The 13,269-nt window shown below is 44.5% G+C and overlaps 2 protein-coding genes across 2 annotated transcripts; both read left to right on the top strand.

Annotated features, from left to right (window-relative positions):
- Positions 1 to 423: 423 nt before the first annotated feature.
- On the top strand, positions 424 to 7,076 carry LOC141333000 (uncharacterized). The gene is given in 2 exon segments (XM_073837950.1): positions 424 to 2,353; positions 2,356 to 7,076. Coding segments are annotated over 2 exon segments (6,651 nt in total).
- A 3,230-nt stretch (positions 7,077 to 10,306) lies between these two features.
- On the top strand, positions 10,307 to 11,848 carry LOC141332999 (zinc finger BED domain-containing protein 4-like). The gene has a single exon (XM_073837949.1). It carries the CDS (start codon positions 10,307 to 10,309, stop codon positions 11,846 to 11,848), a length of 1,542 nt encoding a protein of 513 aa, XP_073694050.1.
- Positions 11,849 to 13,269: the final 1,421 nt, after the last annotated feature.

Below are 13,269 nucleotides of genomic sequence, written 5' to 3'. Positions count from 1 at the left end.
ATTGATGAGCCCTATGATAAAGGGACTGTATGAAAGAAAATAAAATTTGAAAGTGAATGTATGAATGGAGAGATCCTAATTAGCAGATGGTGTTAGAACTGGTATTTCCTACTAGTAGAAAAAGAGTTAAGAACGTTCCTAGGTGGTGGGTGTGTAGACTATTAGGGCATAGAGAGGACTGTGAGAAGTGTGATCCATTAAAAGAAACAAAACCTTTAATAAAAAGAGTACATATAAGGTAGTGTGGGATGCCATCTGTAGCCAGATGAGGCATCAAGCTGAACCAAAAGAATAGAAAGAACTAAAAATATTGCAAAGAATTGGTTGTGTCGATTGTTTGGACATATTCCAGATTGCAGACGGTGTGACCCAAATTGTGAAACTCAACTGTTAATATAGGGAGGGTAGAGATTTAACAGTAGAATGGCGACTTACAAAGAGAATTGGCAGAAGATAGTTGAGATGGTATTGGTGCAGACAGAGCCAAAGGATGTTAAGGAAAGACAGAAAGAGTTATTGGGGTGTTGGTCGCGCATGGCCAATATTCAGCAATGGACCGATGATAGTAAGGATGCAGGCAAATTAATGCAGTGCATTAGAATGGAGGAAAAAAGGGCTCGTGGAGAATTGAAGGAGAAAAAACAGGAGAGAGAAACATGTTCCAGGTGGTCAAGATCAGGATTAGATAAAGCTATAAAAGAAAAAGAGGCTGATTTGAGAAAGTGGACCAGGGTGGCAGCCATTGCCATGATATTAAGTAAATGTTCCACTGTTACTGAAAGGCCTCCCTCATATGCTCCTACCGCCCCTATGGCAACACAGATGCCTGTGTTTACGGTAAGAGAGGGAGAAGTTCACATAAAAGGAAAAGAAGGACACTGTGATAAGAAAATAGTTGTGGTAGGGGGAGAGATAGAAGCTGAATTGAATGAGAAGGACAGAAATGTTGACAAAGAAATACAGAGACTGTTAATCGCTAGGGCGGTTAATGAGGAAGTGAAGAGACAGATGGGTATTGAAGAGAAAGTGAGAAAACTCAGAGAAAACTTGTCTGAACTTAGGGAGGAAGTGAGTAAGATAGAGGAAGACGAAGAGGGGGGTCAAAGGGAGAGCTGTGAGCCACACATGATACAGGAGGAAAAGGATGAAGAGGAAAGAGACACACTGATAGTCACTGGGTATGATCTAGACTATGACTATGGAAATAAGAAAACAGGAGTGGTAACCAGGGCCATGGCTAAACAGAATAAGGGGGAGAAGGAGCGCAGGGGGGGTGAAGGAGGAAACCAAACTATGTTGAGAGCCCTGGAAGGGAATATACCAGGGATGTTCCCTTTAATTCAGGTGGGACAACAACAAGAATATAAACCTTGGGGGCACTCAGATATGAATGCAGTTTTGCTTAAGCTACCAGAACTACCCAGGGGAGGACAGAAATGGCTAAATAAGGTTGCATTGTTAACTCACGGGGTCACTTTGGCAGTGGGTGACATGAGAGCATTATTGGGAGCAATAGTGACTAGAACTAAAATGGAGCAGATAGAGAGAGAAGCCTTAATGGATGATGCAGAAAATGGGGAACCATTAAACAGATATTTAAATAGACTTAGCCAAGCCCTAGGTCAGATGTTCCCCACCCCAGCAATAACCTACCAGAGTATAAAATTCAAACTAAAAGCTGGTGAATCAGCAGCTGCCTATTTGCATAGATGTGAGGGGGAGTAGGAGGAGCAAACTGGAGAAAACCCTGATTCTAATAAACTGTGTCAAGAATTTTACAGACAGGCTGTAATAAAAGGGGTCCCACAAGCTGCTGTTTCTAGCATAGAAAACAGTCCTGAAATGGCAGGGGGAGACAGCGACACGTGGGTGAGACATTTTGTACATCATGTTGATAGAGCTGTAGAGAAAGCAGGAAAGGAAGAGTCAGAAATAGACAAACTTAAGACTCAGTTGTTAAAGATGCAGATAGAAACCGAAAAAGACAAATCTAAAAAGAAAGGGAAGGAAGTGCAGCAAATGTCAGTGCAAGAGCAAACCAGCCAGGGTGCTCCCCCGCCACAGTTTCTACAGCCTGCAGCACCACAGCCCTATTGGCAGACTGGTGCCAGTCAACAATATGACCTGGATTGGCCCCCAACCAATAGGGGCAGGGGAATGAGAAGAGGTGGGAACATGAACTATAGAGGGAGGGGCGGGTCTGCTCCACCATTGGGAGGTTGTTTCATTTGTGGAGATTTGAGTCACTGGAGGGACGGATGCCCATGGAAGGGACAACCTCCTGCAAGGGGACGGGCTCCTTTTAGAGGAGGGGCTCCAAGAAGGGGGGGAGCTGTCCAAAATACACTCTCATGGCCTGCCAACAACAGGTGCCCGGTCAATGCCCAGTCTGGGACCAGGCAGGTGATGCAGAGTTTTATTGACGAGGCCCACAGAGAACCAGCAGGGGGGCGAAGGCTGAGCCCTACCTACAGGTGCTGGTAGATAACAAGCCTGTAAGGGCCCTGGTGGACACTGGGGCCACTTTCTCTACCATTACAGGGGGCATGGTGGAGGAAGGGGCGCTCTCATCTAAAACAGTGAGAGTGCGAGGGTTCTCTGGGGAGTCAGAAAAATGGCCACTAACAAAGCCGCTGTCAATCAAGGTGGCAGGGCAGACCCACCTTCATAGATTCTTATGTTCCGCAAATGCGCCATCACCCTTGCTGGGAAGAGACATTCTAGTAAAATTGGGGGTGAGCATTTTTTGTAGCCCAGATGGCATCTATATAAGATTTCCAAATGGCATTATTCATAACTGTTCTACTAAAGGAGGGCTGATTCAGGGGGATACGGGACAGTGGGTTCTAGAAAAGGTGGTGGACAAAGGGGCAGACATTTATTGGCTATTGCTGGCAGCACCAGACACCTCAGACATAGAAAAACACACGAGAGAATGGACATTTTGGATGTCATCAAAATTTTCTTTAACAGCCCCTGTGGATCCGCTGCATTGTACATTATACTATGACAGGGAAGGAGACGAGGTGTACATGGAAGAATTTGACGAAGTGAAGGGACAGGTGACAGTGTTAGCTGGAACATATCTTTACATGGGACAACAAGGGGCAGCTGTTCATATTTCCCTTACAGAAGAACAACAGGGATGGTATGAAATGTGCGAAACTTCTGTCCCACATGTCACAGTGGCTGTAAGTGATAACCATGAAGCTAGAATACTAGGTCCAATGGTGAAGCTGATGAGTGAAGCTACAGATTGGAGGGAGGAACAGGAAGTTGGAAGGGGACTGCAGTACTCCCCATCGACAGAGGGTTACAGGGTAAGAACTAGCACAAACGACACTGCTGTTTATCAACATGAAACACTCACCAGAGCAGAGGGGAGGGAACTAAGTGATGGAAAAGGAACTCAGGAACTGTTAAAGTCGTTGCCTGATCACTTGTGGTCAGAAGGCCCAGAGGATGTAGGTCTTTGTGACATCACACCTGTAAAGTTCCAGATAAAGACAGACTATCTGGTTTGTGATAGGCAGTATAAGATTAAATCTGAGGCAGAGGAGGGCATTACTGAAACCATTTTGAATCTCGTACAGGCAGGGGTACTGTGTGAAAGCAATTCAAGGTGGAACACACCCATACTTCCGGTTCTGAAACATAGCACAGGAAAGTATAGGATGGTACACGACCTAAGAAAAATAAATGAGATTGTGATAACTCCAGCTCTCCCCACTCCAAACCCATATACTATACTGACCAAATTAACTCCAGCACACAGCTACTTTACCTGCATTGATTTGGCAAATGCATTCTTCTGTATCCCCATTGACCCTGAATGCAGGGACTGTTTGGCTTTCACACACAAGGGTAGGAAATACTCATACAACAGGTTACCACAAGGGTTTATTTTATCTCCGGGAATTTTTAACCAAGAACTAAAAAACATACTGGAGACGGCACAACTGCAACCAGGTGTGCTCCTGATACAGTACGTTGACGACCTTTTACTCTCAGCTCCAACGGCTGAAAACTGTATGACGTCAACTGGTGCCATTCTCAGACTATTGGCTGAATGGGGACTAAAGGTGAGCAAAACTAAATTACAAGTATGCAGGAGGGAGGTAACATTTCTGGGAAGAATAGTTGGTGCGCAAGGGACTGGGCTAACCATGGCCACAAGGCAGTCTATCAGCTCTCATCCGAAGCCCAACACTGTGAGGGACATGATGTCCTTTTTAGGGTTGGTGGGGTACAGTAGACAATACATACCCAATTTCACAGCCCAGACAACCCCTCTGAGAAATTTAGTGAAGGAAGCAGGAATGAAAAATGCTAAGAGTAGTCTGAAATGGACATTTGAGGCTGAACAGGCATTTATCACACTGAAAACTGATTTGGCTAATGCAGCAAAACTGCAAGTACCTGACTACTCTGTGCCATTCCATTTGGACGTCAGTGAAAAAGAGATGAGTGTGGGTGGGGTGCTATTTCAAAAACAACACCAGCAGCGCAGGGTTTTGTCATATGTGAGTGCCCCCTTGGACCCTATTGAAAGGAAACAACCGCCTTGTGCAAGATTTGTTGCAGGGCTGGCAAAAATGATTGAAAAAACTGAGCATATTGTTATGGGCTATCCCCTGATAATACTGTCTAATCACTCAGTGGTGTCCTTTATTACTTCCTCTGCGTTCACTTTCTCTGCACTAAGACAACGAAAGCTGTTGAAAACCGTCACTGCCCCAAATATCACTCATGAACACAGGGGTGTAAACATGGCAGATTTGATAGGAGAGGGACAGCCACATGACTGTATTCCACTGGTAGAGAGGGACAACAAGATTAGAGAAAACATGGGAGGGGTACCATTGACAGGTGAGGTGACGGATCTTTTCTGTGATGGGTGTTGTTTTAGGAAGACTGATGGCAACCTATCTGCAGGGTATGCTGTGGTGAAAAGGTCAGATGTAGGATTTGAAACCATGATAGGTGAGGCCATGAACGACCACCCCTCAGCACAACGGGCTGAACTGCGGGCATTGATATGTGCTCTGGGACTGGCTTTAGGCCAGAGAGTAAACATTTACTCTGACTCAGCGTATGCAGTGTCAGCAGCACTGACTGAACTGCCAGGGTGGGCGAGGTGTGGTTTCATGACCTCAACAGGTAAACCAATAAAACATGCCCAAGAAGCCGCTGAGCTGCTGCAAGCAATACACCTTCCAAACGAATTGGCTATCATAAAATGTGCAGCACACACAGGGGGGTCTGATTTTGTAGCATTGGGCAACGCAGCAGCTGATGAGGCAGCCAAAAAAGCTGCTGGCTACACTGACATTCAAATGCTTTTAACAACAAGTGATGAGCTGACCTCGTTGGCTCCAGAAATAACGGTTAAATATGTGAAAGCACAGCAGTTGGCTGCATCTCCAGAGGAACGCACTTCCTGGTTGGGTAAAGGGGCTGCAAAAGATGGGGAGGGAATTTGGAGAGGTCCAAATGGTAGATTGGTACTACCAGCTTCAACAGCTGTGTCAGTACTGTCAGAGGCTCACAGTCTGAGCCACAGTGGGGAAAAAGACATGACTAAGCGTATGAATGCTTGGTGGCATCCTTTCATGCCTCATCTAATAAGCAACATTATTTCCTCTTGCACCACCTGCCAAGCATTCAATGTAAAACCAACACTAAAACCTACAGAGGGCCATTTTCCTATATGCAGAGGTCCTGGTCACGAGGTAGTGATTGATTTCACTGACATGATAATAACTGTAAACGGAAAAAGATATGTGCTGGTGATGGTGGACAGTTACAGTGGATGGCCGGAGGCATTTGCATGTAGGAAGGAAGACTCTGTTTCTGTAATTAAATGCCTCATAAACCAATACATACCCAAACATGGATTTCCTAAAATTGTGAGATCAGACAATGGTACACATTTCAAAAATGAAGATTTGGCTCAAGTGGAGCGTGCCCTGGGACTAACGCACAGGTATGGTGCAGTGTACCACCCACAAAGTCAAGGGAAGGTAGAACGCATGAATTTGACTCTAAAACAAAAATTGGCAAAAATTTGTGCTGATACAGGGATGAATTGGTTGACCGCTCTTCCAATAGCTCTAATGTCCGTACGATGCTCTATTAATCGCACCACTGGTTTAACACCTTTTGAACTGTTGACAGGGCGACAGTTTCCTGGGCCATGGGCCCCATTCAATAAGGAAGCTGGCCTATTGCCACCTGGGGATTACTATGACAAAGTAAGGGCGGTAATTAACATGTTTTCTCCCCAGAACCCCACCTCTTCACAGGACTGGCAGCAGGTGACGGAAGCCCCCCAGGATCAGTGGGTAAGACTGAAATTGATGAAACGAAAATGGCTGTCTCCTAGATGGTCAGAGCCCATGCAGGTCACTGCAAGGACTTCACATTGTGTTCGGCTGGCGGGTAAGGGAAAAACTTGGTATCATTTATCATCATGTGTGAGCTGTGATTCTCCTTCCAGGTCGCTGCAGGAGACCAGAGTTGACCTGCGAGCAGGTCAAAGAGAGGGTGAGCAGGAAGAACAGGAAGCAGAAAAGGAAGAAACAGGAGAGTCAGTTCAACCCTCAGAAGCCAATACAGGGACACAAAATTATCAAAAAGACACTTTTACTGTTCTAGAGAGGGTGGGAGACCTGCTGGAAATTGGCGAAGACATTCCAATTGCACACTGCATTAGCGCAGACTATGCACTAGGGGCGGGTGTAGCAAAGCAAATAAGACACAAATACGGGGTAGAACAGTTGCAGAAACATATTAGCACCCCGGGTCAGTGTGTGTTGACCACACACGGAAAGAAACAGATATTTCATCTGGTTACTAAGTGGTGGTGCAGGGACCTGCCCACATACAAACACTTAGGAGATAGCCTAGAAAAGCTCAAGGAGCTGTGCAAGAAAAACAAAATACAGGTGTTGGCTATACCAAAATTGGGCTGTGGGTTGGACAGGTTAAACTACACCAAAGTCAAGGAAATAATTGAAAGTGTGTTCAAAGACGGGGACATACAAATAATTGTACTGAGCAGAGATGAATTTTAAGAAACCACTAATAGTGGGATTGGGGTGTGTTGTGGGGATACTGCTATGCACATTATGGGGAAAGAAGGAAATGGAAATAGCTAAGAGACGAGTGACAGAAGGAGGTACTGGGGGAGCAAAACTGACTTTAACAGGAGAAAAGGGAAAGGATGGCTTATGGGAGTTTGATTTATGTCAGGTGATCAATTGCGTAGGAGGAGGGATGATCTGGAGAAGGTATGATGTATATGGATGTTTATGGCCCAGTACTGCGAAAAAACCAAAGGGGCCGTGGTGCCATACGTGGCATGATGTGTCCTGGAATACCAAGCCAGGTTACACTTTAAAACTGATTGCCAACACCCCCGCGGCCCAACCTAATTCGATTTACAACAGACTTCGTCTGTATAGGGGACCCCAAACGGCGTGGGGCAAATGGGTAAATAAGCTGATTGTCACACTGAAAGACGGGCCAGACAGGTTTGAAACATTTATAACATTGGGTGTAGATGTGTCAGGAAAGGACCCGTTAGGACTTATAAGGATAGTGTTGGAAAATAAAAGTGCCACAACTGCAGCCCCGGTGGTGAGGGACCTCACGAAGCCAGGTAAAGTGATTAAGAGTACTGACTACAGCAATCTCACCCCACAGGATATAGTTACAATGGAAACAGGATATAAAGAAACAAATTTGTGGATCGATTGGTTACATGGGAGTGCAGCTGAATTGAAACTGAGTGGTTGCTTGGCTTGTGCTGCGGCTAGACCTGAACTTAACACAGAACCAGCTCCTTTGCATCCTGAAGACAAATGGGGTTATGAATGTATACTGAAAATGACAAAAATGGCAGAACCAAAGAACTGCTCTGAACTGACCAAAATTTATCCTGTTACCACTAACATCACTTCAGTAGGGGCTGCATATAAGGTAAGAGAAGGAAACTATACCTGTTTCAATTTCACGCCCTCTAAAAACAATAAGCTGATAGTAGGGAATTTCAGAGTGTCATGGTGCATGGTAATCCATCAAAGGGGGCAGGACATGGTGGGGTCATGGGCCAGAGCAGGTCTGTATTATGCATGTGGTACAGGGGTGATGATAGCAAGGCCAACACGAATTACAGAAGGATTGTGCGCTATGGTAAGGATGGCCGTGCCTCTAACATTGATAGGGAGCAGGAATAGTGTAACTAGGATTAAAAGAGACACTCATCAGTTTGATTTAAATAAAAACAGCCCAACCTATATTGATGCTATAGGAGTGCCTAGGGGAGTCCCTGATGAGTACAAATTGGCCAATCAAGTTGCAGCAGGGTTTGAAAACATACCTCTCATAGCTGCCATTATTCCAATCACTCCTAACAAAAATGTAGACAGAATAAACTATGTCCACTACAATGTGATGAGACTAGCCAATTTAACAAGAGATGCAGTTGAAGGGCTGTCTGAGCAATTGGCGGCCACATCACTGATGGCTGTGCAAAACCGGATAGCGCTGGATATGCTTCTTGCGGAGAGGGGCGGAGTCTGTGCCATGTTTGAGGATAAATGTTGTACTATAATACCTAACAACACAGCTCCAGATGGGTCTGTCTCCAGGGCACTGGAAGGGTTGAGAGCACTATCAGAGGAAATGAAAGAACACTCTGGTACTGATAGTCCGGTCATGAGATGGATGGAGGAGTGGTTTGGGTCTTGGAAGGGAGTAATGATATCTATATTCACGTCTTTGGGAATATTTCTAGGAATACTGGTTACCTGTGGTTGTTGTTTGATTCCCTGCCTGAGAAGCCTTATAAACAAACTAATAGTGTCTGCTATAGAGAAAAGAGAACCTCCACCGTACCAGATGCCTTTGCTGGCAGATGAGAGTGCATATGATGATGAGGATGAAGAGGTGTGATCTCTTTCAGAGATCAAGAGAGGGAATTGTAGAAAATACTTTTCTAAATGCTTTTAAATTTGTGTTTTGGATGTTCTGTGCTTATGAGAAGACGAAATGTTCTATGCTTATGAAAAGACAAAGTGTACACTATGTAACAGAATCTGTTTAGTAAAATGTGTGTGTGTATATGCGAACTCTCTCTGAGAAACCTTTGTTTACAGGCACGTAGGAGAAAAGAAGCCCTGCAAAAGTAATAGCAATTTGAAGGTCACTTTAGACTAGACTTTTGGTCACTCTAAGAAAAAGAATGGGATGGGGCTGTATTTTCTTTTCTGTCCAGGAACGGTTGGTGAACACGCCCTGATTGGAGGAGAATGGTTGAACGATATCAGAAGGAGAGGCCTGCAGAATCAAGAATATAAATGCATATTTTAGCTTTGTGAGACATTGCTGGACTGCCCACATGTCAGATTTGATATTGGCTGTTCTGTAATCCTGAGCTCAGCACTTTGACTTTACTATTAAATTGGCTTTAAACTTTAACGCGAACTCGAACTGTTTTATTTAAAGGGCGGATAGACGGACTGGGGGGAAGTAGGTATTTTTACAATACCGGCAACTTCCAACAATAATGTGCAACATTTTGTTTGATGTAATACCAAGTTAGACGAAAGATTTGTGTGTAGGTCATTAAATCAACGCTTCTTTTCAAGTGATTTATTAATGTAATATATTACAAATATTGCTGCTGCATAAACAACTGTTGCAAAGCACTTCTTGCATCTGAACAGACATCACCAACATTACAAGACGTTTCTGCATTCGCTATATCCGGCTTCCACGTCCCTGTATTGTTCTTTTTCGCCTTGCAGCTAACATAAGCTTTCGGCGTAAACGCCGCTGAGCCTCCGTCTTCGCATCTTGGTTTCGCTGCCTCATCTTCCACCAAGAAAACACCGAAAGGAGCAAACAAACAGCCGCTTCAGCTGTCTTCGTTCGATGATCACACTATGGTGATTTCAATCTCCCCGCTGAAAGGGGAGGGGTTTCGTGACATTTGACCCAAGGAGGTGTGTAAAGGGCGGGCTTTAGGTTTGCGCAGCGAGGCTACTGGTTCGATAGTGGAAACGCAGCTTACTTTTGGCCTTGGTTCTTGCAACTCGAGGACATTAGCCCTGCCTGGCACGCTCTCAGCACTGGCTCGCACTGGCCCGACAGTGGAAAAGTGGCTACTGGTGTTCAGCTGGGTGCTGCTAAGGGCTCACATTCATCTTCCTCTTCACCAATAATCACTGCATTTGCAGCAAAGCAGCCATTCTCAGCAAACCATCCCCGGTCAAAACAAATTACAGAGATGATTGGTAAAATGATCTGCACTGATCTTGAACCTTTCTCTGTGGTGGAGAGGAGAGGCTTCAGGACACTTGTTGGCTTTTTAGAGCCCAAGTATAAGATAGCTTCAAGGCACTATTTCAGTCGAACTATAGTGCCTGAGCTGTATGAGGCAATGAGAGGGGAGATGGTCCAGTCCCTTAAGGCAGCTGAAGGATGTGTCATCAACCTCACTACAGATCTCTGGACCAGCAATCACAACGCACATGCATATCTCTGTCTTACTGGGCACTGGTGTGAACGTGTAGGGGAAACTTCAGTACAGAGGAAAGCAGGGCTGCTAAATGTTGGTGTGCTGGACATTGCGCACACATCAAACAGCATTCTGTGCTGCCTTAAGGAAAAGATGAGAGAGTGGGAAGAATCTGTTGGTCAGTCTGTCACAATAGGGTTTGTTGTTTCCGATAATGCAGCAAACATGGTGAAAGCTTTGACTGAATATGGGCACATCCGTTGCGTGTCCCATATGCTTCACTTGGTGGTGATCAAAGCACTGGAGAAGGACAGGGTTGGAACATCCCTTCTCTCCAAAGCCAGGATCATATCTGGCCATGTTCATCGCTCAAGCAAAGCCAGCAACAGACTACATGAGCTGCAAACACAGTTGAACCTCCCCCAGCACACGCTCATAACAGATGTAAAAACAAGGTGGAACTATACAGTCTACATGCTCCAGCGGCTGGTGGAGCAGCGCAGGGCTGTGCAGATTATGACACAGGAGTCTAACATGGGTAAAGCTCCAACAATCATCTATCCAAATGAGTGGGGGTTAGCATCAGACATGTGCCTGTGCTCCATCATCAGGTCACTGCATGCTGGTGAGGAATCTGAGGATGAATCTGATCAGTTCATGGATGGTGATGACGATCAGGACGTCACAGTGGGGCTGGGCCAAGATGTTGCGGCTGAGTCCAGGGAAAGGTTAAGCACAGCAGCAAGGAAACTGGCAGCCAATCTGAGCAAAGAACTAAAATGGCGTTTCGAACCAATTTTTGCAAACTCCACATTTCTGCTTGCCGCTCTCCTTGACCCAAGATATAAGGCCAGCTGTTTTTCAAACAATGTTGATGTGGAGGCACTAAAGAGGACATTACTCCTCAGGATGGAGCTCTGTGACCCTGTGGCTACACCTGCAAGAAACACAGAAGAGACACTTGCCACCAGCAACACTTCAGTCTTGTCTTTCCTGCAGAAAAAGAAATCGGCTAGTCCAATGAGGACACATTTACCATCAGGTGATGTGGAGGCCTACTTGGCAGATGGGGACATCAGCCTTACCGATGACCCAGTGAAATACTGGTCAGACAAGCTTCAGTGCTGGCCCAATCTTACACGCTTTGCACTGCAGCATCTCAGTTGTCCACCTACAAGTGTCCAGTCTGAGCGTATTTTTAGCACAGCTGGAAATGTGGTCAGTCCACAGCGTGCAAACTTAGACCCTAGCCATGTGGAACAACTGGTCTTCATTAAAGTCAATGCAGATCTGAAAAACAGCGTCGGACTATTTGATCAGTAGAACACAGTCCCCCCCGCCCCCTCTCTCTCTTTCTGTCTCTCTCTTACTCACTCACTCACTCACACACACTCACACACTCACACACACACTCACACATACCTGGAGTGGAAATAAAAAAAATTTAAAAGAGCTAAAAAAAAAAAAAAATCACACTGCTCAAGGTTAAAAAAAGAAAGTTATGTTGAAATGAAAACTCTTGTTCATTACATTTTACTTAAAATTTCAACCGCATGTGTTGTATTCATTGTTGCAAAACTTGTTCTGTATATAGTTCGTTTGTTATCATGATCAAAACCACTGATCTGAAGCTCAATGCTGATGCTGTCATGTAAATGGTTTTCTAATCAGCAATAAATATAACAATTTCTGATCAACCCATATCAATTGCATGCTTAAAATAACATACCGGTTAAAGCCCCGCCCATTTCAAGACAACATGACCCACTTCCAGGTTAAATCCCACCCACTTCCGGGTTAGGCCCCGCCCACTCCGAGTACAGATACAGATAATGCTGTACTCGCTCATCCCTACTTATTATTCATCAACCTCACATATGGCTCATCATTTGAATATCTTAGGCCAAAGCAGGCCAAGTGGGGCTAAAGGAACAAAGGCAGAGTTAGAGACAGTCAGCAACGCTGTTTATTTCCACATTTTCATGTCAAGTTATCAACTAGCATCAACATTTCAGACATTTAAAACAATTTTAAAGGAAAAACTCACTTTCAGACACCAGTAAATTATCGTCTGTCGTGGCAAAAATCAAACAACTCTCGTCGCATAAGAGACAAATTCACTAAAGGTTTATTTCTTGCAAGAAAGGTCAGACAGTCATACAGAAATACAGGTTGCTGCAGAGTGTGGCAAACAAGGTAAGGAAACAGAAACACATTCTACTATATCATACTCCCAAGGCTCAAATCTTTATGTTTTAGAGCCCTGATACCTTTACCTCATGTCATCTTCAGAGCAGGTTTAGATAAAGCAGAAACTTACACAATGTCTCATAAGCACATATAAGTAAAATGATTTTTTTCTTCCACACATCTGAATTAACATATGATTACGACCCAGTGGGAATTATGGTCAAGGCAGAAATGTATTACACACAATGCTAAAGGCTGCAAATGCTAACAATTGCTACAATAAAGACATGTTATGCTTAAGAAAATACCAGAGACTGCTTGATGAAGAATGTGCCTTTGTTTATTCTGTAATTCTGCATCTGCATATATCATACATTCAATATAATTGTGATTTCATTTTTATGTCTGTTGTTTTGTGTCATGAAACTAGGGTTAACTTTTGTCTTTTTTCACCTTAGACCTGATGGCACTGAAAGAGGAGAGTCAAGTACTGAAAGAAATGGAAGAGAAAGATCATGATTTCATAAATGGAGAAAAATATTTTAGTTTTTCAG

Source organism: Garra rufa, chromosome 4 (assembly GCF_049309525.1).
Source record: "Garra rufa chromosome 4, GarRuf1.0, whole genome shotgun sequence".
In the NCBI taxonomy this organism is placed as follows: domain Eukaryota; kingdom Metazoa; phylum Chordata; class Actinopteri; order Cypriniformes; family Cyprinidae; genus Garra; species Garra rufa.
This window is presented reverse-complemented; position numbering and strand designations above follow the sequence as displayed.